This window comes from Podarcis erhardii (assembly GCF_964252035.2).
Source record: "Podarcis erhardii genome assembly, chromosome: 18".
NCBI classification, from domain to species: Eukaryota; Metazoa; Chordata; class Lepidosauria; order Squamata; family Lacertidae; genus Podarcis; species Podarcis erhardii.
The window spans coordinates 8155100-8180054 of record NC_138516.1 but is presented as its reverse complement, the minus strand read 5'-3'; the positions used below and the strand labels follow the sequence as shown (position 1 = coordinate 8180054).

The following is a 24955-nucleotide window of genomic DNA, read 5'->3' as shown; positions in this document are numbered from 1 at the left end:
CTCGCTCGAGCCGCGGCCTGACTTGGTGGAAGCCAACTCTCTCATTTAGCTCAGAACCATGAAGACTAGAACCCTTATTTTGGGGGAAAGGGTTGTTGCTCTGTGGCTGCACACAGAGATATGATGGCGGTGGAGAGAGAGAGAGAGAGAGAGAGAGAGAGACCCCTCTGCCTAAAACCCCAGAGAGTCGCTGCCAGCCAGGGTTGGCAACCCCAAACTAGACAAGCGAATGGTTTGACTCAGTATATAAGCCAGATTAGACCAACCAGGAGGACGAGGCAGGGTCAGGGCAGAAGGTTCAACCCCTCGCCTCTTCAGGTAGGGCTGCGGAACACCCCTACCTGGAACCCTGGGCAGCTGCTGCCGGCCGGTGTTGACAACACCAAAGTCGATGGGGCCTGACTCCTAATTTCCTCTGGGAGCTCTCGTTGCTCTCTCGCTGCGGATAGGAGGAATTGCATTCAGATCCTTGCACCTTGCACACACGTGTGTGCATGTTTATGCATGCTACTAGCTCCTTAAGCGGCGGGAGGGTGCCACAAAACCCCTTCCCACCACCCCCAGCTATGCACACACTCAAGGCAAACCCGTGTCTCCCCCCTCCTCATTTTTTTTGCAGCCGCCGGGATCAAAGCCGCCCGGAACCCTTCCGCTGCTCTTTCCTGGGGTGGGGTTGCCCCCCCCCACTCTGCTGCAGCAACCGTCCGCCCCCTCACTGCCTTCCCTTCTTGCTCATCTCTCCCTCTCTCGTTGGCGTGAGTCAACCCTGTGTGTGTGTGTGGGTGGGCTGATGAGCCAGGATCCTAGCGCGTGCATGTGTGTTTGGAAAAGGCGATTTAATTTCCAGGCTCCCAACTGCGTCTGGGGTGGAAGGCCGGGTTGCTTGGGGAAGAGAGAAGAGGCTGCCGCCTTTTTCCAGGGTCCGGGGTTGGGGGTAAAGGCTTTTGCTGTTTTTCTCAGCCGCTTTTTGCCCCCCCCCCCCAAGGCTGCTCTGCTCTGCGGCCTTCCGCTGGCTCCTTAAAGAAAACCCTCTGACACCAGGCAGTGGAAGAGGGAGAGAGAGAGATAGAAGGAAAGGAGAGGAAAGAAAGAAAGAAAGCGTGCTCTTGCAATCTGCCACCACCTTCGCTTCTCCCCCCATCCTGTCTTCCTCTTAAAAATAAATAAAAACACACCAGCCTTTCATTTTGCTTTCCTTCCTCAGTGGCATCTTAAGCTGGCGAGCCAAGCGAGGACCAGTACATCATCTCCCAGGGTGTTGTAATCGCAGCATGGCACTGCCGAGGATCTTGTGAACGGAATCCACCCGTGATCTTCCCTTCGGCGAAAAACATGTGAGCTGCAAAGGGAGGGGAGATGGACTGCTGGAGGTAACCGGGAGAGAAAGAGAGAGAGAGAGAGAGAGAGAGAGAGAGAAAGGGAAAAGAAGAATCTACAACCTCATCGACCACGTCGCCTCTTCTGCAAATTTTGATATATGTACATTGCATTTCTTTATTTATTTCCCCCTCCCTGTGCACCCTTGCCTTCTTTTTAATTTAAATAGATATATTTTTAATCTCGTTCTGCAAACCGCGCACCGTCGTGTCACTGTGGTTTTGTGCCTCCCCGCTTTTTCCCAGGAGGACATCTCTCTCGAGGACGGACAATGAGCGATGATTTGAGCGCATGGGAAAACGCGACGACGGGAGGTGTGACGGTGAGTGTCCCTGCCGTGGGGGCAGGTGGGGAGAGGTCTGCGAGGTTCTCCCCCCCCCCCCGGTGGGTGATATTCTGTATTGCAAGCCCCCCTCCAGAGAGATAGAGAGGTCTCCCCACTTCCTCCCACACCGGCTCTGGATAGGAGAGTTCAGGTTGGGCCCAGGTCAGAAATGCCGCCAAAGTTTTGGCAGGAGTAGCTGTGGGAGTTGCTGGGTTGCGAGCCTGCGGGAGAGGAGCTGCCTTTTGCCCTGTGGATCCTGACCCTGTTTAATCTGCCCAGCCTAGGCAATTTTTGCTAATGCTGGGGAGCCAGCGAGGACTGGTCCATCATCTTCCGGGGTTGTTGTAATCGGAGCATGTTGCCAGTGCTAATGTATTTCAAAATCTGAGGCTCCCAGTACGTTTCCGAGCACAATTCAAAGTGGAGGTGCTGACCTTTAAAGCCCTAAATGGCCCAGTAGACCTGAAGGAGCATCTCCACCCCCATTGTTTTGCCCAGACACTGAGGTCCAGCACCGAGGGTCTTCTGGTGGTTCCCTCCCTGTGAGAAGCCAAGTTACAGGGAACCAGGCAGAGGGCCTTCTCGGTAGTGGCGCCTGCCCTGTGGAACACCCTCCCACCAGATATCAAAGAGAAAAATAACTACCAAACTTTTAGAAGACATCTAAAGGCAGCCCTGTTTAGGGAAGCTTTTAATGTTTAATAGGTTATTGTATTTTAGTGTTTTGTTGGAAGCCACCCAGAGTGGCTGGGGGGACCCAGTCAGATGGGCGGGGTATAAACAATATATTATTATTATTATTATTATTTAAAATATTACCTGCCCCCCACACTTAAAAGTCCCAGGGCAGGTTGCAATTGAAAACACCAATATTAGAAACGATTTAAAGCAATTTTGCGAATCGAGGGCAAGTTCTCAATCGGCATTGCTTTGACCTAGCGCAGAGGGAAGAAATTATTTCCTGGGCCCACAAGTCTTGGCAAGGATGGCTGGTCCATCCAGCTGCATATTGTCTGCACTGACTGGTAGCAGCCCTTTGGGATTTCAGGCAGTGGCTTTTTTCCAGGCCTTCTCAAAGTCCTGAGCAAAAGGCTCAGATTTAAATAGGAAACGGTTCGAATCTCAGTCAGGCCTTTGGTCCACCTAGCTGATTTATACTGACGGAGCTGCGGTATTGTGAAATCGTGGTAAAAACAAGTAATTGTTGTGGGTGGTGCCTCTGAGCATATGCAGAGTGCCTTTGCCTTGCCCCTCTGCCACCAAAGCTCACCAGTAAAGGAATAAAAGCAAAGGCGTCTAGGTTTGGAGTTTGCGGCTTCTAGCCGCATCACCCGCTCTCTTAATCTAGAGCAGCGGTTCTTAATCTGTAGGTCCCCAGAGGTTGTTGGACTACAACTCCCATCATCCCTGAGCTCTGGCCTTGCTAGCCCGGGGGCCGGATCCGGCCCAATCGCCTTCTCAATCCGGCCCACGGACAGTCCGGGAATCAGTGTGTTTTTACATGAGTAGAATGTGTCCTTTGAAATAAAATGCATCTCTGGGTTATTTGTGGGGCATAGGAATTCATTCGTATTTTTTTCCAAAATATAGTCCGGCCCCCCACAAGGTCTGAGGGACAGTGGACCGGCCTCCTGCTGAAAACGTTTGCTGACCCCTGATCTAGAGGTTCTGTGCTACAACTCCCGGGGTTGGCTAGCGCTGATGGAGAGTTCTAGTCCAGCAGCTCTGAAGGGGGGCACCCAGTTGTGGTTTTTGATCACATGATGGCTTCTTTGACTTCGCCTAGTAACTGCGAATATTTTTGGGGGTTCTGCAGAGGAAGCCAACCTCAGTCGGTAGAGCAGGAGATTCTTAATCTCAGGGTTGTGGGTTCAAGCCCCAGGTTAGGCAAAAGACCCCTGCATTTCAGGGGGTTGGGCTAGATGATTTTGGGGGTTCCTTCCAGCTTGTGATTCTTTAGGAAAAGGGAACCCTCAAAGGGTTTTCTGCTGAATCCATTGCAAGCCATTGCAGATTTCCGCAGCCGGGCCTCTTCCCTTGGTTGAGGGCCCTTGCCTGCCACGCAGATGGACCCGGGTTCAATCCTGCCCACCGCCAGTCGGAAACAGACCCAAGCCACATGCATTCGCAGAAGGCAGTTGTTGGCTTCCAAATCTGCAGGAAATGCTTTTGATATGTTGTTTGTGAAAGTAAGGACTGTCGTTTGTGAAAGTAAGGGATGCTTGGAATGCAAACAGGTCTGAGTCCCCTCCCATCCCTGCACATTTCCCTTTTCTGAAACTATTCGGAACTCTGCGCTGAGGACTAGCTGGTTGCTGAGTCATCAGTAAGCGACAGTCCCATGGAAAGGGCCAGAGGACTTAATGCGGTCAGCCACTGACTTGAGCACTGACTCAGCTACCGCCCACCACCAATGCTGGCCCTGGAATCGTAGAATTGTAGATTTAGAAGAGACCAACAGGGGTCATCCTGTCAAATGCAGGAGTGTTTTTGCCCAGCAGAGGACTCGAACCCACAACTCGAGATATTCCAGTTTTGCACATGATCACAGAAGAATCAGAGAAGGGGTTCCCAGGGGTCCACTCCCTGCAATGCAGGAATTGCAGCTTCAAGGGCCCAAACTTAAGTTGGGCGCTTTGACCTCGACAGGTAGAAATCCAACAGACTGAAAGTTCTGGGGTTTTTCTCTCTGTGCTGGAAAAAGCCCTGGGTACCTGAATCTTTGGCTGCTAAGAGCCCTTCATCAAAGACCTCTTTCAGGGGGTAAAAGGTAAAGGGACCCCTGACCGTTAGGTCCAGTCATGGACGACTCTGGGGTTGCGGCGCTCATCTCGCTTTATTGGCCGAGGGAGCCGGCGTACAGCTTCCGGGTCATGTGGCCAGCAGGACTAAGCCGCTTCTGGCAAACCAGACCAGCGCACGGAAACGCCATTTACCTTCCTGCCGGAGCGGTACCTAGTTATCTACTTGCACTTTGACGTTCTTTCGAACTGCTAGGTGGGCAGGAGCAGGGACCGAGCAACGGGAGCTCAGCCCATCATCGCTGGGATTCGAACCGCCGACTTTCTGATCGGCAAGTCCTAGGCTCTGTGGTTTAACCCACAATTGCAAATTATTACTGGGCAATAATAAGAATAAATTGTTGTTGTTCTTAGTGGTAAAGGGACCCCTGGCCATTAGGTCCAGTCGTGACCGACTCTGGGGTTGCGGCTGGAGGGTCAGGGAAGGGCACAGAGTTCTTAAAATTGCAAAGATGGAGGTGTGATTTGAGTCCCAAGTGCTTTCCAGTCTCTTTCCTCATGAGAATCTTCTGAGGAGGTTGCCTGTTGGATCTCTGCGTGCTTTGTAACCGGGCTGAGATCACTGACTGAAGTATACCTGAAGGAGCGTCTCCACCCCCATCGTCCAGCCCGGACACTGAGGTCCAGCTCCGAGGGCCTTCTGGCGGTTCCTTCATTGCGAGAAGCAAAGCTACAGGGTACCAGGCAGAGGGCCTTCTCGGTAGTGGCGCCCGCCCTGTGGAACGCCCTCCCATCAGATGTCAAAGCGATAAACAACTACCTGAAATTCAGGAGACATCTTAAGGCAGCCCTGTTCAGGGAAGTTTTTAATGTGTGACATTTTAGTGTATTTTTGGTCTCTGTGGAAGCCGCCCAGAGTGGCTGGGAAACCCAGCCAGATGGGCGGGGTACAAATAATAAATTATTATCATTATTATTATATGACTCATGCAGAGACATGGGGGAGCCATCTCTCAAGGGCAGGAAATTCTTGACTTCGCACACCCCAAACTTGTGTGTGAAAGTGAAGAGTGTCTCCATCTGCCCCCCCCCCAAATGGTGGAGAAATGTGCCCTCATACTGCCAGGGAATATATACCCGTATTTTTTGCTTTATAAGATGCACCAGACCACAAGGCGCACCTCATTTTTGGAGGAGGAAAACAAGGGGGGGGGGGGAAATTCTGAATCCCAGAAGCCAGAACAGCAAGAGGGATCGCTGCGCAGTGAAAGCAGCAATCCCTCTTGCTGTTCTGGCTTCTAGGATAGCTGCGCAGCCTGCATTCGCTCCATAAGACACACACACATTTCCCCTTACTTTTTAGGAGGGAAAAAGTGAGTCTTATAGAGCAAAAAATACGGTATATTTTTCTGAGTCTCCTTCCTGTGGAGGTAGCTTGTACAGAACAAGGGTGAGGAAACTCAACTCCATCGGCTCCCCTCACCCTTTGCACACATATACCGTGTCTTTTTATTTTCCTCTCCCTTCCCTCCTCCCCCCCAAAAAAATCCCACCTTCCAGACGGTGCCTGGTGAAGTGAAGACCCACGATGGGTATTTCCTGCTGCTGATACTTCTCTCCATCTTTATCGGGGGCACCCTGGTGCTTCTCTTCGGCATCCTGATCGTCTGCCGGCGATGCTGCGAGGCCGACCGGCGACACTCCAGGTAACAGGGTGTGGGGAGCAGAATTGGGACCCTAAGGTGGGGAGGTCGCAGTGCGAAAGGCCGGTTCTGCAACCAAAACAGAGGGTTATGCAGAGTCAGAGAGGCTTGGTCTGAGCTCTGGTCTTCTTCCCTAGCCGCAAAGTAAGATTCTAGACCTCATTGATTTAAAAGACGACTGCTTTAACAAGACTTTCATAGCGCCAAACAGTACTGCCTCCAGATGTCTTCTAAAAGAAAGTTCTGTAGTTCTGAAGGAGCGTCTCCACCCACATCGTTCTGCCCGGACACTGAGGTCCAGCTCCAAGGGCCTTCTGGCAGTTCACTCACTGTGAGAAGCCAAGTTACAGGGAACCAGGCAGAGGGCCTTCTTGGTGGTGGTGCCCGCCCTGTGGAACGCCCTCCCGTCAGATGTCAAAGAGAACAACAACTACCAGACTTTTAGAAGACATCTGAAGGCAGCCCTGTTTAGGGAAGCTTTTAATTACTGTATTTTAATATTTTGTTGGAAGCTGCCCAGAGTGGCTGGGGAAGCCCAGGCAGATGGGCGGGGTATAAATAATAAATTATTATTATGTTTGTTGTTGTTATGCGTCTCCTTGACATCAGTCTAGTTCTTGGAGGGACCTGTGCCTCATTGTGCATTGTTTTTTTAAAATAATAATAATAATAATAATAATAATAATAATAATAATAATAATAGTAGTATTGGGCTGTTCGTTACTTCCTGGCCTACCTCGCAGACTTGAAGGTGTGTGTGAAATTGAAGCCATTTGGGCGAAGTTGGTAAAAAAACTGTTCTTAACCTGAAGCACCACTTTAGCTAATGGGGCCTCTTGCTGCTGCCGCACCGCCGGAGCACGATTTCTGTTCTCATCCTGAAGCAAAGTTCTTAACCTGAAGCACTATTTCTGGGTTAGCGGAGTCTGTAACCTGAAGAGTCTGTAACCCGAGGTACCACTGTACACAGCATATTCCCTTAATATGCAAATCATGGCTTATGCAAACCTGGAGCTATTCATCACAGGTTTTTCTGAGACCTTTTTCATCTCACTCTGCCGCGTACGCCTTTTTCAAGGTTTCCCCTCCCGCCCACCTTCTTCTTCTCTTTCTTTTTTTCAGAGCCAGCGATGACCCCGAGAAAACAAACACTACCTATCTGGATGACTCCCAGCCGGCTCAAGGTGAGATGCTTGCTTGCTTAATTTCAAAAGCCGGCAAGGCTTGCTCCATCCTTTTCTATAGGAAGGTTTGGTGGTACCCGCTCTGGTTGCTAGGGCCCGTTGCCCTGGAAACGGTTGCTCTCACTCTCACTCTCTCTCTCTATTCTTTTCTTCCTCCTGTTGCATACCTCCTGGTACCGAACCCAGCACCTCTCCTGGGATGCTGCTTCTCTGGTTTAATTCCTCCCCCCTCCACAAAAAGCCTATCAGTGAGGGGGGGATTTGGAGGAGGGGTTTAGATCAGGCCCATAGCATCCTTGGCGAGAAACCCTGCAAGCGGGACCCGAGTGCGAGAGCAGCTCTCCCCTCCTGCGGTTTCTAGCAAACGGTTTTGTTAGTAGCTATCTGTAGGTTTAGGGACGCGGGGTGGCGCTGTGGGTTAAACCACAGAGCCTAGGACTTGCAGAAGGTCAGCGGTTCGAATCCCCGCAATGACGGGGTGAGCTCCCGTTGCTCAGTCCCTGCTCCTGCCAACCTAGCAGTTCGAAAGCACGTCCAAGTGCAAGTAGATAAATAGGTACCACTCCGGCAGGAAGATAAATGGCATTTCCGTGCGCTGCTCTGGTTCACCAGAAGCGGCTTAGTCCTGCTGGCCACATGACCCGGAAGCTGTACGCCGGCTCCCTTGGCCAGTAAAGCGAGATGAGCGCCGCAACCCCAGAGATGGCCATGACTGGACTTAACGGTCAGGGGTCCCTTTACCTTTAGGTCTAAACCACAGAGCCTAGGGCTTGCCGATCAGAAGGTCAGTGGTTTGAATCCGCACAAGATATGTCAAGCCTTTTTTTGTTATAATATTGCTCTATTTGCTATCCTTGTTTTGCTGATTTCATTTCATATTTTAATTTTCTGAGATTGTTAATACAGTGGTGCCTCGCAAGACGAAATTAATCCGTTCCGTGATTTTCTTCGTCTAGCGGTTTTTTCGTCTTGCGATGCACGGTTTTCCATAGGAATGCATTGAAAATCAATTAATGCGTTCCTATGGAAACCGCCTTCCCCCGACCTCTTCTGGCGGGCATTTTAAAATCGCCCGGGACAGCGGAGGACTTCTCCGCTGTCCGGGGCGATTTAAAAGCCCCTGGGAAGGCAAGCAGGGGGGACAAAGACTTTTGCCCCCCCGCCTGCCTTCAGAAGAGGTCCAGGACAGGCTTCGCGGACCTCTCCGCAAGCAGTGGGAGCGCTCCTTGCGGAGAGTTGCCAGCGCGCCCAGGCTTCGCGGCCCGCTGCCCGGCTTCGGGACATCGTTCCGATGCCAGGCGGCGGGGGGAGGCTTTCCCGCCCCAAGCCGGGCGGCGGGGGGAGGCGTTCCCGCCTCGCCGCCGGGCATCGGGGCATCGTTCCGATGCCGGGCGGCGGGGGGAGGCGTTCCCGCCTCGCTGCCCGGCATCGGGGCATCCTTCCGAAGCCCGGCGGCGGGGGAGACTTTCCCGCCTCGCCGCCCGGCATCGGGGCATCCTTCCGAAGCCCGGCGGCGGGGGGAGACTTTCCCGCCTCGCCGCCCGGCATCGGGGCATCGTTCCGATGCCGGGCGGCGGGGGGAGGCGTTCCCGCCTCACCGCCGGGCATCGGGGCATCGTTCCGATGCCGGGCGGCGGGGGGAGGCTTTCCCGCCTCGCCGCCGGGCATCGGGGCATCGTTCCGATGCCGGGCGGCGGGGGGAGGCGTTCCCGCCTCACCGCCGGGCATCGGGGCATCGTTCCGATGCCGGGCGGCTGGGGGAGACTTTCCCGCCTCGCCGCCGGGCATCGGGGCATCGTTCCGATGCCGGGCGGCGGGGGGAGGCTTTCCCGCCTCGCCGCCGGGCATCGGGGCATCGTTCCGATGCCGGGCGGCGGGGGGAGGCGTTCCCGCCTCGCCGCCGGGCATCGGGGCATCGTTCCGATGCCGGGCGGGGGGGGGAGGCGTTCCCGCCTCGCCGCCGGGCATCGGGGCATCGTTCCGATGCCGGGCGGCGGGGGGAGGCGTTCCCGCCTCGCCGCCGGGCATCGGGGCATCGTTCCGATGCCGGGCGGCGGGGGGAGACTTTCCCGCCTCGCTGCCCGGCATCGGGGCATCCTTCCGAAGCCCGGCGGCGGGAGGAGGTGTCCCCGCCCCGCCGCCAGGCTTCGGAGGAGGTCCGAGGACAGCGGGGAAGACGCGCTGCGCTTCCCCACTGTCCCGGAGATTTCCCTATGGGCTGTCGTCTTGCGAAGCAAGCCCATAGGGAAATTCGTCTTGCGAAGCGCCTCCAAAACGGAAAACCCTTTCGTCTAGCGGGTTTTCCGTCTTGCGAGGCGTTCGTCTTGCGGGGCACCACTGTATGGGGTTTTCATCAGCTGTACGCCATGATCATGAGCATTTAAGGTCTCAAACCCTAATCTGCGGGTTGCCATCTGATTGGATTTTATTCTGATCCTGATCTGATTTGAGGATGTATTTTAATTGATTGTCTGATTTTATGTTACTGTGTTATACATTTCATGTTAGGCGCTCTGAGCCCAGCTTCGGCTGGGGAGGGCGGGATATAAATCATCATCATCATCATCATCATCACAATGATAACAAATAAAGTTTTGACATATCTCGCTTTGCATGTCATGAGTCTCTCTCATATATTAGTTTCACCTTTTAAGCTGAATTACTGAAATAAATGAACTTTTCCATGATATTCTAATTTTCCGAGTTTCACCTGTATCTCTGGGATTTTCTAGCTAGGATGGGTGGGTTTCTAAAAACCCCGCCATTTCTTCCCCTAGATATCACCATTAAGGTGGACGATCCTGACTGCATGTCCAGCTCCAGTTACCGAGACGCGGAGAGCGAGAGATTCCTCTCTTCAGGAAGCGCCACGGGGCGACGGGTGTCCTTCAACGAGGCTGCCCTCTTCGAACAGAGCAAGAAGACCCAGGAGAAAGGGAGGAGGTAAGCGGGGGTCCTGGGTTCGAGAGAGAAATACGGTTAGTACATATGTAGTTGTTTAGTCGTTTAGTCGTGTCCGCCTCTTCGTGACCCCCTGGACCAGAGCACGCCAGGCCCTCCTGTCTTCCACTGCCTCCCGCAGTTTGGTCAAACTCATGCTGGTCGCTTCGAGAACACTGTCCCACCATCTCGTCCTCTGTCGTCCCCTTCTCCTTGCGCCCTCCATCTTTCCCAACATCAGGGTCTTTTCCAGAGAGTCTTCTCTTCTCATGAGGTGGCCAAAGTCTTGGAGCCTCAGCTTCAGGATCTGTCCTTCCTTGTCCACTCAGGGCTGATTTCCTTCCGAATGGAGAGCTTTGATCTTCTTGCAGTCCATGGGACTCTCAAGAGTCTCCTCCAGCACCATAATTCAAAAGCATCCATTCTTCGGCGATCAGCCTTCTTTATGGTCCAGCTCTCACTTCCATACATCACTACTGGGAAAACCAGAGCTTGAACTATACGGACCTTTGTTGGCAAGGTGATGCCTCTACTTTTTAAGATGCTGTCTAGGTTTATCATTGCTTTCCTCCCAAGAAGCAGGCGACTTTTAATTTCGTGGCTGCTGTCACCATCTGCAGTGATCATGGAGCCCAAGAAAGTCAAATCTCTCACTGCCTCCATTTCTTCCCCTTCTATTTGCCAGGAGGTGATGGGACCAGTATGTATACCTTTCAACTTTTTAAAAAATACACATTTTTCATTGATTTTCCAGCAGTGGCCTCGCTATAACAATACCAATTAACGCCAAATTCTACAATTTTATCAAACTGCCCCCCCCCCCAGTGGATGAGTTCATTCTTCTACCTTTTTTCTTCTAAAATTTAAATAAATTTCCATTCCGTTCAGATATGCTAATCCTTTATATAAGGGATTGTCTTTAAAATAATAAATCCTCGCAGCAGCCCTGTGAGGTAAGGACTGGCGGAGAGACTGTAGTCCCTTGATGGGTTTGAGGGCTGGGTTGGGAGGACTTGAACCCTGTACAATGCATGGGGGTCAGACTAGATGGGCTCTGGGTGGCCCCCAAGGCCTGTGATAAGCCTGTTTTGCGGCTCTGGGTCAATATTTCTCTCCCAGGATTGCCTACCTTCTGGAGGCAAAGGAAGGTTTCTACCATTCAGTGATGGGACTTGCAGAAAAATATTCAAGTTTTTGGTTTTTTGTGGGGTTGGAGAGACAGTGTGCCAGAGATGGCAGGGGCTGATGGGAAATCGTGGTCCAAAATGGCCGCGCTGGCAAGGGCTGATGGGAAATCATGGTCCAAAATGGCCGTGCTGGCAGGGGCTGATGGGAAATCATGGTCCAAATTGGCTGTGCTGGCAGGGGCTGATGGGAAATCATGGTCCAAATTGGCTGTGCTGGCAGGGGCTGATGGGAAATCATGGTCCAAAATGGCCATACCTGAGGGAAATCATGGTTCAAAATGGCCATACTGGCAGGGACTGATGGGAAATAATGGTCCAAAATGGCCGTGCCGGCAAGGGCTGAGGGAAATCATTGTCCAATATGGCCGTGCTGACAGGGGCTGAGGGAAATCATGGTTCAAAATGGCCGTTCTGGCAGGGGCTGATGGGAAATTATGGTCCAAAATGGCCGTTCTGGCAGGGGCTGATGGGAAATCATGGTCCAAATTGGCTGTGCTGGCAGGGACTGAGGGAAATCATGGTTCAAAATGGCCATGCTGGCAGGGACTGAGGGAAATCATGGTTCAAAATGGCCATGCTGGCAGGGGCTGATGGGAAATTGTGGTCCAAAATGGCCGTGCTGGTAGAGGCTGATGGGAAATGATGGTCCAAAATGGCCGTGCTGGCAAGGGCTGATGGGAAATCATGGTCCAAAATGGCCGTTCTGGCAGGGGCTGATGGGAAATCATGGTCCAAAATGGCCGTGCTGGTAGAGGCTGATGGGAAATCATGGTCCAAAATGGCCGTTCTGGCAGGGGCTGATGGGAAATCATGGTCCAAAATGGCCGTGCTGGTAGAGGCTGATGGGAAATCATGGTCCAAAATGGCCGTTCTGGCAGGGGCTGATGGGAAATCATGGTCCAAAATGGCCGTGCTGGTAGAGGCTGATGGGAAATCATGGTCCAAAATGGCCGTGCTGGTAGAGGCTGATGGGAAATCATGGTCCAAAATGGCCGTTCTGGCAGGGGCTGATGGGAAATCATGGTCCAAAATGGCCGTGCTGGTAGAGGCTGATGGGAAATCATGGTCCAAAATGGCCATTCTGGCAGGGGCTGATGGGAAATCATGGTCCAAAATGGCCGTGCTGGCAGGGGCTGATGGGAAATCATGGTCCAAAATGGCCGTGCTGGCAGGGACTGATGGGAAATTGTGGTCCAAAATGGCCGTGCTGACAAAGATTGAGGGAAATCCTTACCCTGCCAGGTACACCCTGACCGAGGGAGACTTCCACCACCTGAAGAACGCCCGCCTCAGCCACCTGCCCTTGCCCCCGTCCGCCGCCCTCAAGATCATCACCATCCACGAGTCCAACGAGAACAGCATCGCCATGACGCCTCGGCACCCCCCAGCCAAGCCCAGCCTGGCCATCTTCCAGGTGAGACCCAGAGGAGCCGAGGGGCAGGATCCCAGTTCTTTAATTCATGTTTGTAAGCTTTCTGGGGCAGAGACCCGACTTATTACTTCTATTTTTACCGCCGCCCAGAGTGGCTCAGGTAACCCAGTCGGATGGGCTGGGTAGAAGAATATTATTATTATTATTATTAATTTATTGCTTGGCATTGCTGAGGACGTCCATAGATGCTCATGAGAAAGAATTTCGCTGAGGCCTCTCCCAGTTCTTTAATTCACATTTGTAACCTCTTTGGGGCAGAGACCTGTCTTATTCTATTTTTACCACTGCCCAGAGTGGCTCAGGTTACCCAGTCGGATGGGCGGGGTATAAGAATTATTATTATTATTATTATTATTATTATTATTATTATTATTATTATTATGCCTCTCTGAGGGCACCCATGGACACTCAGAATTTAGCCCAGTTCCTTAATTCAAATTTATTTGTAAGCTCTCTGGGGGCGGAGACCTGCCTTATTACCTGCAGAGGCCACATTCATGGTCCTAGAGGCAAACTTTTTGTACGGAAACAGAGCAGGGTTGGGGGGCAATTCGGATGTATTTTTGGAAATGCCTCTTCTATTTTTACGCCCGCAGGGCATAAATTTCCAGGAGGTGTGTGAGTGGGTCGGCAAAGTTTATCCCTAACCCTTTCTCCCCTTCATCCCTTTTTGGTAGCACCCTTTGCCGGAGACGGCGCTAACCAGCCACGGAACCTGCGCCAGTTCTGCCTTGCCGGGAGACACCTATAATTCCACCGTCGAGGCTGGTTCCTCCGCTTCATCGGATTCTGGCGAAGGCACCTCGGTACGTCAGCTTATTTGGGGATAGCCAGATGCACAAATGTAGGATATTGTGGGGTGCCTGGCATGTGAAAAAAGGAATCCTGGAGTCTCAGTAGACTGCAAATTTAGCAATGAGACAACCATGTGACGCTTTGTTTTTGAGGGACAGGGGGCCAGCGGGTGTGGGCAGTGGCGTAGCGTGGGTTGTCAGTACCCGGGTCAAGGCAAGTAATTTGCGCCCCCTAACCCGTGGATTTGCGCCCCCAACCCGTGGATTGGCGCACCCTAACCCTAACCCCCAGATGTTGCGCCCGGTGCGGCCGGCCCCCCTTGCACTCCCCACGCTACGCCACTGGGTGTGGGGGACTCCCTGGTCCTGAATGGGGTCACTGTGCCCCCGAAGGACCAGGTGCACAGCCTGGGGGTCATTCTGGACTCACAGCTGTCCATGGAGGCGCAGGTCAATTCTGTGTCCAGGGCAGCTCCACCTGGTACGCAGGATGAGACCCTCCCTGCCCGCAGACTGTCTGGCCAGAGTGGTGCATGCTCTAGTTATCTCCCACTTGGACTACTGCAATGCGCTCTACGTGGGGCTGCCTTTGAAGGTGACCCGGAAACTGCAATTAATCCAGAATGCGGCAGCCAGACTGGGGACTGGGAGCGGCCGCCGAGACCACATAACACCAGTCCTGAAAGACCTACATTGGCTCCCAGTACGTTTCTGAGCACAATTCAGAGGGTTGGTGTTGACCTTTAAAGCCCTAAACGGCCTCAGCCCAGTATATCTGAAGGAGCGTCTCCACCCCCATCGTTCTGCCCGGACGCTGAGGTCCAGCTCCGAGGGCCTTCTGGTGGTTCCCTCATGACGAGAAGCCAAGTTACAGGGAACTAGGCAGAGGGCCTTCTCGGTGGTAGCGCCTGCCCTGTGGAACGCCCTCCCACCAGATGTCAAAGCGATAAACTACCTGACATTCAGAAGACATCTTAAGGCAGCCCTGTTCAGGGAAGTTTTTAATGTGTGATATTTTAGTGTATTTTTGGTCTCTGTGGAAGCCGCCCAGAGTGGCTGGGGAAACCCAGCCAGATGGGCGGGGTACAAAAAATAAATTATTATTATTATTATTATTATTATTATTATTATTATTATTATTATGCAGCGGCAAAAAAGCCTCATGCGATTCTAGGCCATATGAATGAATGAATTTTATTATTTCGGTCACAGACCAGTTCCAGCCCACATCAAGGAAGTCAATAAAACATGACAGGGATACATTTGAATTTGCAATTAGGTCTAAGAGGGATGATACAGATATAGCAACAGCTAAAAATATATATAAATTAAAACTTAGTCAGGGACGCGGGTGGCGCTGTGGGTTAAACCACAGAGCCTAGGGCTTGCTGATCAGAAGGTCAGCGGTTCGAATCCCCACGACGGGGTGAGCTCCCATTGTTCGGTCCCTGCTCCTGCCAACCTAGCAGTTCGAAAGCACATCAAAGTGCAAGTAGATAAATAGGTACCGCTCCGGCAGGAAGGTAAACGGCATTTCCGTGCGCTGCTCTGGTTTGCCAGAAGTCATGCTGGCCACATGACTCGGAAGCTGTACGCCGGCTCCCTTGGCCAATAAAGCGAGATGAGCGCCGCAACCCCAGAGTCGGTCACGACTGGACCTAATGGTCAGGGGTCCCTTTATCTTTATAACAGGGACAATACAGATATAGCAACAGGTAAAAATCTATATAAATTAAAACTTAAGTCACTAACATATAACCTAAAATTATAATTTAAGGCCTTAATCATTATGATAGCACAGCTGGTTTCCTACGTTTTACGGCAGTCGCACAGAATTTGGCTACCCTGCACAAATTTTGCACCCTGTTTGAGGGAATGCCTTGATTCGGACCACACCTGTGGTCCTGTGTCCAGTTCTGGGAACCCCATTTTAAGAAAGAGATTGAAAAGGTGTGCAGAAGAGGGCTTGGAAAATAGACGATGGACAGGTGATCAAATACCAGAAGGGCTGCTTGCCGCATGGAAGATGGAGTCGTTTGACAGTGGAATGGACTCCTTTGAAAGGGCTCTCCTTCCTTGGACGTTTTTAAGCAGAGGTCGGATGCCCGCCTGCCAGGGGCGCTTTGGCTGAGATTCCTGCATTTCAGGGGGTTGGACTAGATGACCCGAGGGTCCCTTCCAGCTCTTAAGATTCAATGTCTCTGTGCATCTGTGGAGGGGACTCCAAATTTGGAGGTTCGAAGCTAATGCTAAGTATGAACCCCATGTTTGCTGTATCAAACACTCAGGCCTGCAAAACACAGGCTTTTCGCTGAAAAAAAACCACACCCCAAAATCCTGGCACGGGTTTGGAGAAGATCCCAAATTTGGGGGTTTGTTGTTTATTTTTCCTGCAGGTTCACTCAGGGGAACTCTGTGAGAGACAGAATTACAACAGGAAAAACCCCAGAAACCCAGAAGACAAAAGAGATTCTGTCTCTCACAGCTACGATAAAACCTACCGTTAAAATTACGGACTGGTCGTTTCTTCGTCAGAGGGCAAATTGGGCAAGGGGATCAAATACTTATTTCCCTCACTGTACGTGTTTCACCGACGCGTCTTCCGTCCTTGCGCCCAGAGGGGAGGCCATTGTAGCGCGGCGCGTCTCTCTGCGTGTTTGATGGTTAGGGGAGCATTTTTATTCGGGTGGCAAAACCGCCGGCCGTTCCTGACCGATCCCTCCTCCTCCTTCCTTCCTCTCTTCTCAGTCTGACGGCGCCGGCCAGAGTCCCAAAGGTGCTGGAGGGGGCGGGACGGGGGAGCCCCCGCCGGCCCCTGCCCAGGGCGCCGTCCTTCACTTCTTCACCCGCCTACGCCGCCATGCCAGCCTCGAGGGTGCCAGACCCTACTTTCGAATCAAGAAATGGAAACTGGAAACGAGCCAGAGAGCATCCAGTCTGGACACGAGAGGTGGGTCATGCCGATGGAGGGGTGATACTTTGGCCTGGGGGGGGCGGATACGCCATGCTCCTTCTTGGGTAGTTGCCCGGCTGTGCTGGTCCCGTGGAAAATAAGGGACCAGCAGCCAAAATAAGGGATCAATAATTACTTTGATAAAAGACATATTTTGTTGCGTGCAAATGGCTTTAGATACCTATTAGGTCCATAAATTACCATATAGCATATATTCAACACAAGAAAACAGCAACAATTTGTTGTTGACAAAGGACAGCTGGACATAGAAAGGGCCCCATTACCTTCAGTAGCTGTGGCAGCTAGACTGGTGACTGGGGGCAGCCGCCGAGACCACATAACACCGGTCTTGAAAGACCTACATTGGCTCCCAGTACGTTTCCGAGCACAATTCAAAGTGCTGGTGTTGACCTTTAAAGCCCTAAACGGCCTCGGCCCAGTATACCTGAAGGAGCGTCTCCACCCCCATCGTTCTGCCCGGACGCTGAGGTCCAGCGCCGAGGGCCTTCTGGCAGTTCCCTCATTACGAGAAGCAAAGCTACAGGGAACCAGGCAGAGGGCCTTCTCGGTAGTGGCACCCGCCTTGTGGAACGCCCTCCCATCAGATGTCAAAGCGATAAATAACTACCTGACATTCAGAAGACATCTTAAGGCAGCCCTGTTCAGGGAAGTTTTTAATCTGTGATATTTTAATGTATTTCTGGTTTTTATGGAAGCCGCCCAGAGTGGCTGGGGAAACCCAGCCAGATGGGCGGGGTACAAATAATAAATTATTATTATTATTTAAGGGACATCATCAATAAGGGACAGCAGCGGGACATGGCGCTGGGATAAGGGACTGTCCCACCAAATAAGGGACGCTTGACAGCTATGGTCCAATCTGAGGTCGAGGGTGCAGTATGGAGGCTGTCCGTCAAAGCTGAAACTGGGTCCAAGGCAGGGCAAAGTCAGGAGATCCGGCAGGACAGGGTGCAGGCAGGAACAGGCTACCAACAATGTTGCTTCCGCAACTTGGGACTGGGGCTGGCTGGCTTTTATCTGCCCTGAGTCATAGGGCGGCGCCGATCCTCTGGCGACTCGCCTCTCCTGGCCTGGAGGTGAGCACTCCTCCTGCAGGAACTTGGTTCCCTCCACCTCTCTGCCCTGAGCCTCTGCAGCTCAGGAGAGGCTGGAGGGTTAGCGGACCCAGAGGCAACCTCAGCTTCCTCTGACGGGGCTGAGAGTGGAGCACCTGCAGGCAATGGGTCCTCCATCACCTCAGGAGCCAGAGCAGACTCACCTGAGGACCCAGCACAGGTGAGGACCCTTCAGGCTCAGGCCCCAGCCCTGGCTCAGCCGGCCCTGGAGGCGGGGACTCCTGTGCAGGCTGGGATTCCTCAGGTTCAGCCTCCGAGTCCGAATCCCAGGCCATCACACCTGCTTTGGTGCCCACTCACTCTCACTGGCACGATTCAAGCGTTGCAACTGTGAACTGGAGGCATAAATGCAACCTCTCTTGATCTGTTGGTCCCTGGGGCAAAATAAAGCCTTGTAGTCGCTTTTATTTAAGCATACAGTGGTACCTTGGTTCTCAAACGCCTTGGTTCTCAAACAACTTGGAACCCAAACACTGCAAACCCGGAAGTAAGTGTTCTGGTTTGCGAACTTTTTTCGGAAGCCGAATGTGCTCCATTTAGAGTGTTGTACTTCTGATTTGAGTGCCACACATCCGTTTAGACTGAGGTCTGTCTGGTTTTGCTATTTATTTTGCGTTTTTGTTTTTGCGGCTCTTTTTTGTTTTGTTTTTGTGACGGTGTGGAACCCAGGTTTGTTGTTGTTTAGTCGTTTGGTCGTGTCTGACTCTTCGTGACCCCATGGACCAGAGCACGCCAGGCCCTCCTGTCTTCCACTGCCTCCCGCAGTTTGGTCAAACTCATGCTGGTAGCTTCGAGAACACTGTCCCACCATCTCGACCTCCGTCGTCCCCTTCTCCTTGTGCCCTCCATCTTTCCCAACATCAGGGTCTTTTCCAGGGAGTCTTCTCTTCTCATGAGGTGGCCAAAGTCTTGGAGCCTCAGCTTCAGGATCTGTCCTTCCAGTGAGCACTCAGGGCTGATTTCCTTCCGAATGGAGAGGTTGGATCTTCTTGCAGTCCATGGGACTCTCAAGAGTCTCCTCCAGCACCAGAATTCAAAAGCATCCATTCTTCGGCGATCAGCCTTCTTGATGGTCCAGCTCTCACTTCCATACATCACTACTGGGAAAACCAGAGCTTGAACTATTCGGACCTTTGTTGGCAAGGTGATGTCTCTGCTTTTTAAGACGCTGTCTAGGTTTGCCATCGCCTTTCTCCCAAGGAGCAGTTTAGCTACTGATTGATTGTGTGACAGCAGTACGTTGATTATTGCTTTCCTGTTATGGATCCATGTTCTCGTTAGATAGCAAGATTCATGTCAAATTCCTGTGTCAGGGGTTCTTTTTAAAAGTCTGGAATGGATTAATCTGTACTGCATTACTTTCTATGGGAAAGTGCCCCTTGATTTTGGAACGCTTTGGTTTTGGAACGGACTTCCGGAACGGATTAAGTTTGAGAACCAAGGGACCAGTGTAACGTGTTTCAGGTTTGCGATAGTGTTGCTGCGGTCGTTCAAAGAAAATAAAAGAAACACAGCTTTTTTAAAGCATTTGTTAAACGCGCTCTGTAAAAAAATATATATACAGTGGTGCCTCGCAAGACGAAAAGAATCCGTTCCGCGAGTCTCTTCGTCTTGTGGTTTTTTCGTCTTGCGAAGCAACCCTATTAGCGGCTTAGCGGATTAGCGCTATTAGCGGCTATTAGCGGCTAAGCGGCTATTAGCGGATTAGCGGCTTAGAAAAAGCGGGGGGGAAAGCGAAAAAAATCGCAAGACTCGCAAGACGAAAACGTTTTCGTCTTGCCAAGCAAGCCTATAGGGAAATTCGTCTTGCGAAGCGCCTCGAAAAATGGAAAACCCTTTTGTCTAGCGGGTTTTTCGTCTTGCGAGGCACCACTGTATCTGAAAACCCGTAGAATGGAAAGTGACCCTGCCAAAATAAACTTTGCGGTAGAAGCTTAAAGCCATACCATTTAAATTGGCTTAATCTTGAAGCGTAATTGGATGAGATTGAAGACTAAGCACGCGAGGTCCTGTGCAAGGTAGTAAAATACTCTTAAGACCTTTCACGGTCTTTGGACTGAGTTGCATCAACAAGAGAAGCCATTTTTTTAATGCAGTAAGAGAGATGTGTTCATCAGTATGAGGCCATAATGCACCCTCTTCCTTCATGATTTCACGATCATTGATTATCTGCATTATCTCAGAGAATTTTTATAAAGTGATGTATCGTCAGTATTTAACTCGTGAGATTATCCTCCCATTGCGCTTTGGTGCACATATAGAGTTTGCCATATTTCAAAAAGTACCGTATTTTTTGCTCCATAAGACTCACTTTTCCCCTCCTAAAAAATAAGAGGAAATGTGTGTGCGTCTTATGGAGCGAATGCAGGCTGCGCATCTATCCCGGAAGCCAGAACAGCAAGAGGGATTGCTGCTTTTCGCTGCACAGCGATCCCTCTTTCTGTTCTGGCTTCTGAGATTCAGAATATTTTTTTTCTTGTTTTCCTCCTCCAAAAACTAGGTGCGTCTTGTGGTCTGGTGCGTCATAGAGCGAAAAATACGGTAAAAACCAGGACACACCAAAAGTTGCTGAGTTTTTTACTAGAAACCCCCCCCCCCCACAATAGTTTTGCTTTTATTTAGGAAAACCCAAAAGTAGTTGTTGTTCTTTTTTATTAAAAAACAAAGACGCCAAAACCCCCATGAATTTTTGATTGACTTCCTTAAGATCCAGGACAAAGCGCTGCTTTTTGGACATCGATTGCACCTTTGAAATCCTGGACCTATGGCAGCCCTATGTACACAGAGGCTTTAATTCTGATCAAGACGTCATTTCTATACAGGTGGCGCTGTGGGTTAAACCACAGAGCCTAGGACTTGCCGATCAGAAGGTCGGTGGTTCGAATCCCCGTGACAGGGTGAGCTCCCGTTGCTCGGTCCCTGCTCCTGCCAACCTAGCAGTTCAAAAGCACACTAGTGCAAGTAGATAAATAGGGAAGGTAAATGGTGTTTCTGTGCGCTGCTCTGGTTCTCCAGTCATGCTGGCCACATGACCCGGAAGCTGTACGCCGGCTCCCTCGGCCAGTAAAGCGAGACGAGCGCCGCAATCCCAGAGTCAGCAATGACTGGACCTAACGGTCAGGGGTCCCTTTACCTTTACCTCGGGTTAAGTACTTAATTCATTCTGGAGGTCCGTTCTTAACCTGAAACTGTTCTTAACCTGAAGCACCACTTTAGCTAATGGGACCTCCCGTTGCCGCCACAGCACGATTTCTGTTCTCATCCTGAAGCAAAGTTCTTAACGCGAGATACTATTTCTAGGTTAGCAGAGTCTGTAACCTGAAGCGTATGTAACCCGAGGTACCACTGTAATTGCTGGTTGAATGGACATCTATTTTTGCTGGCAGGGCGGGATTCGAGAAAGGCTTGCCCTTGTCCAAAATAATCATATTTTGGTTGTTGTCTCTTCTCTTTCTCTCTCCCCCCCCCAATGTCCCCCCCCCCCCCGCTTAACTCTTGGTCTTCGCCACCCGGTCTTTTGCCCAGGCTCTCCGAAACGGCACCAGTTCCAGCGGCAGAGGGCCGCAAGCGAGAGCATGGACCAAGAAGACCGTGACCCCCACCAGACGGACATCATCCAGTACATCGCCCGGACGGACGACGTGGCGTTCAGGCCCGTCAGCGGGCCGTTCCTGCCCGCTCCAGCCAGCTCCACCTTATCCCTCGGCAGGTATTTTTCAGTAGATAAGTGGGAATGGGGCGGGGGGGGGGCAGAGAGGACACAGGTGCAATGGCATGAGGAAAGACTGGGGGAGAATTTTGGCAGCACTGCAGGATTCATGCATTGGGTAGGCTTAAGAGTCATAGTTAAAGGTAAAGGGACCCCTGACCATTAGGTCCAGTCGTGACTGACTCTGGGGTTGCGGCGCTCATCTCGCTTTACTGGCCGAGGGAGCCGGCGTACAGCTTCCGGGTCATGTGGCCAGCAGGACTAAGCCGCTTCTGGCGAACCAGAACCAGCACACGGAAACGCCGTTTACCTTCCCGCCGCAGCGGTACCTATTTATCTACTTGCACTTTGACGTGCTTTCGAACTGCTAGGTTGGCAGGAACAGGGACCGAGCAACGGGAGCTCACCCCGTCGCAGGGATCTGAACCGCCGACCTTCTGATTGGCAAGTCGTAGGCTCTGTGGTTTAACCCACAGCGCCACCCGTGTCCCTAGCACCACCCGTGTCCCTTTAAGAGTCATAGGGTTGCCATATTTCAAAAAGTGAAAATCCGGACACTAAAGGTGTTGAGCTTTCATTCCCTGAAAAAGTTGTTGGGTTTTTCATTTATCTTTTTTTGGTCCAAAGCATGCATAGGGAAACTAAGGCCCGGGGGCCGGATCCAGCCCAATCACCTTCTAAATCTGACATGCGGACAATCTGGGAATCAGTGTGTTTTTACATGAGTAGAATGTGTCCTTTCATTTAAAATGCACCTCTGGGTTATTTGTGGGGTATAGGAATTCGTTCTTCTATTTTTCCAAAATATAGTCTGCCCCCCACAAGGTCTGATGGATAGTGGACCGGCCCCCTGCTGAAAAAGTTTGCTGACCCCTGGTCCGAAGTTTAGCTTCTTTTATTTTGCAAAAACTAAAAAAAATAGAATTGAAACTTTTGAGCTTTTTTAAAAAAAGATTTGCCAAAATCTACTTCCATACAGTTTTCCCAGACATTAAAGCAGTTTCTGCCTGGGCACCGTTTCCGACGGCCGAATCCTGGCTATGTGGAACCCTATAATAGAGTTGGGGGGTTATTTAGTCCAAACCACCACCCCCAAATGCAGCTGTCCCTTGCAGGAATTGAACCTTCAACTTTGGCGTTATAATCGGGCAGGTTTTGCTGTATCCACAAGGCAGTTTGCGAAGGGCCTCTCCTCTCCTTCCTGAGCTGCAGCGGCTCGTTTAATAAGAACAAACGAAGGGGCTACTGGATCTAGTCCCAGTGGCCCATCTTAAGTCCAGCATCCTGTTCTCACAGGGGCCAAAATGCCCATATAATAATAATAATAATAATAATAATAATAATAATAATAATAATAATATATTATTATTCATACCACGCCCATCTGGCCGGGTTTCCCCAGCCACTCTGGGCGGCTTCCAACAAAATATTAAAATACAGTAATACATCAAACATTAAAAGGTTTCCTAAACAGGGCTGCCTTCAGATGTCTTTTAAAAGTCTGGTAGTTGTTGTTCTCTTTGACATCTGGTGGGAGGGCGTTCCACAGGGCGGGGGCCACCACCGAGAAGGCCCTCTGCCTGGTTCCCTGTAGCTTTGCTTCTTGCAGTGAGGGAACCGCCAGGAGACCCTCGGCGCTGGACCTCAGCGTCCGGGCAGAACGATGGGGGTGGAGACGCTCCTTCAGGTATACTGGACCAAAGCCATTTAGGGCTTTCAAGGTCAGCACCAACACTTTGAATTGTGCTTGAAAACATACTGGGAGCCAATGGAGGTCTTTCAAGACCGGTGTTATGTGGTCTCGGCGGCAGCTCCCAGTCCCCAGTCTTTTTAGGAGGGAAAAAGTCAGTCTTAGAGAGCAAAAAATACGATATATGAACTTGAAAAGTGTGTGTGTGTGTGTGTGTGTGTGTGTGTGTGTATATATATATATATATCAGGTCTCGATTATCATTTGCTGTTTCCGTTCCATACGATCCTAAGACCCAAAAGGTGTTTTTAAAGGGAAAATGTACCTGTTGTGTTCTGGATGCAGGATAGAGCCAGCGGAGCAACCCAGCCCCCCCTCCGCTGAGCCCCCCGCTTTGGAGCCGCCGCCGCCGCCGCCACTGCAACAGCCCCCCACCCCCCTTTACCACGACATCTGGAGCCTGCGGGCATCGTTGGAGATGTACGCTTCGTCGGAGCAGGGCAACGACCGGGACTCGGTGCGCAGCGACGGCGGGGAGAGCATCTCTTCGAGCGGCGGCTTGCCCAGCTTCCCTTCTTCCTTGGCGGACGAGGCCGAAGGAGGAGAGGACAGATTGCTGGGGAAAGCCAAGCAGGACAGCGTAGAGTCGGAGGCCGGGACCCGGAAGCTCCTGCAGATGGACAGCGGCTATGCCTCCATCGAGGCTCCCGGCGGGCGCGTCGGCGAGGACCAGACGGCCTCGGAGAAGCGATATTGCTTCACCAGCGCCGGCCGCCGAGCCACCATCTTTGAGAGTTTCGAAGGCCAAGAACCGGAGGAGGAAGATGAGGCTGCGGAAGGGGCTTCCGGCGGGCCGCCGGCCCCAAGTCCGCTGGTTTGGGCCCCCTACGGGCAGCTCTTTCCCACCCGGGACGCGTTGCCCCGGCGGGACTACAGCATCGACGAGAAGACGGACGCCCTCTTCAACGCCTTCGTCCGCCACGACCCACAGTTCGACGAGTCGCCGCTGCGAGCCAAGCACCGTTCCCGGACGCACCTCCGGAAGCAGTGGCAGAGGGCCAAACAGTACAGTGACCCCGGCGTCCGCTATCCGCCGGCCCTGGAGAGGCACCGCACGCCGTTGCGGAGGGGCGACAGCGTCAACTACCCGCTCGAGGGGCGCTACCAGAGCACCCTGCCACGCATCGTCAGCGCCGGGGACGAGGAGGCGGCACCGTCGACGGCGGAAGCCGGCGACAAAATCCAGGTGATAGAAGAGGAGCCGCCGGAGGAGGCCAAGGGGCCGCCCGAGCCGTATGGCAGCGGCTGCCTCGAGGATGGGCAGTGCCCGGGCCTGGGCGGCCTGGGCAGCGAACTGATGGACAAGATAACCGGGGGGTTGGAGGAAAGGATGTATGGGCGCTTGAAAAAACCGAGAGAGAGTCCAGGGTGCATGGTGGCTGTGGCGGACGCCTCCCCTGACCACAGCCCAGAGTAGAGGAGCAGGGGGACGCCGTTGACTTCAGGGTGAGGTAGCCATCGCTTTCTCCCCAGCCCCTCCCCGTGGCCGGCCTGGGATTTGCCAGCCAACCGGGGCAATGGGGCGCACTATCTCAGAGGACAGTGGCCCTGATGGGGCAGGTACCACGCAAGGGACGTCGCTGGATCCTAGGGGAGTCGCCATCCCGCAGGCATCCCTGTCTCTAGCCGGACTCGGAGTCCGCAGAGGGTCGAGGGAAACTGGTCAAGGTTGCGTTTGTGATGGGCAGCAGTGGGCCCTTCAGCCTTCTGCTTGCGAGGGGCCG

The 24955-nt window shown here is 52.3% G+C and overlaps 1 protein-coding gene across 1 annotated transcript; it reads left to right on the top strand.

Annotated features, from left to right (window-relative positions):
- Positions 1-1327: 1327 nt before the first annotated feature.
- On the top strand, positions 1328-24781 carry CBARP (CACN subunit beta associated regulatory protein). Its single transcript, XM_081846127.1, has 10 exons — positions 1328-1479; positions 1623-1699; positions 6004-6149; positions 7269-7330; positions 10108-10273; positions 12700-12871; positions 13567-13695; positions 16432-16633; positions 21298-21481; positions 23517-24781. The coding sequence occupies exons 2-10, from the start codon at positions 1649-1651 to the stop codon at positions 24646-24648; spliced, it is 2244 nt and encodes a 747-aa protein (XP_081702253.1). The 5' UTR covers positions 1328-1479; positions 1623-1648; the 3' UTR covers positions 24649-24781.
- Positions 24782-24955: the final 174 nt, after the last annotated feature.

Excerpts from the sequence above, each read along its gene's own strand:
- CBARP (XM_081846127.1), top strand. The coding sequence starts at position 1,649 with ATGAGCGATGATTTGAGCGCATGGGAAAACGCGACGACGGGAGGTGTG. Across the intron at positions 7,331-10,107 it reads TGACTCCCAGCCGGCTCAAG|ATATCACCATTAAGGTGGAC; the intron begins GTGAGATGCTTG and ends TTCTTCCCCTAG. Across the intron at positions 16,634-21,297 it reads ATCCAGTCTGGACACGAGAG|GCTCTCCGAAACGGCACCAG; the intron begins GTGGGTCATGCC and ends TCTTTTGCCCAG.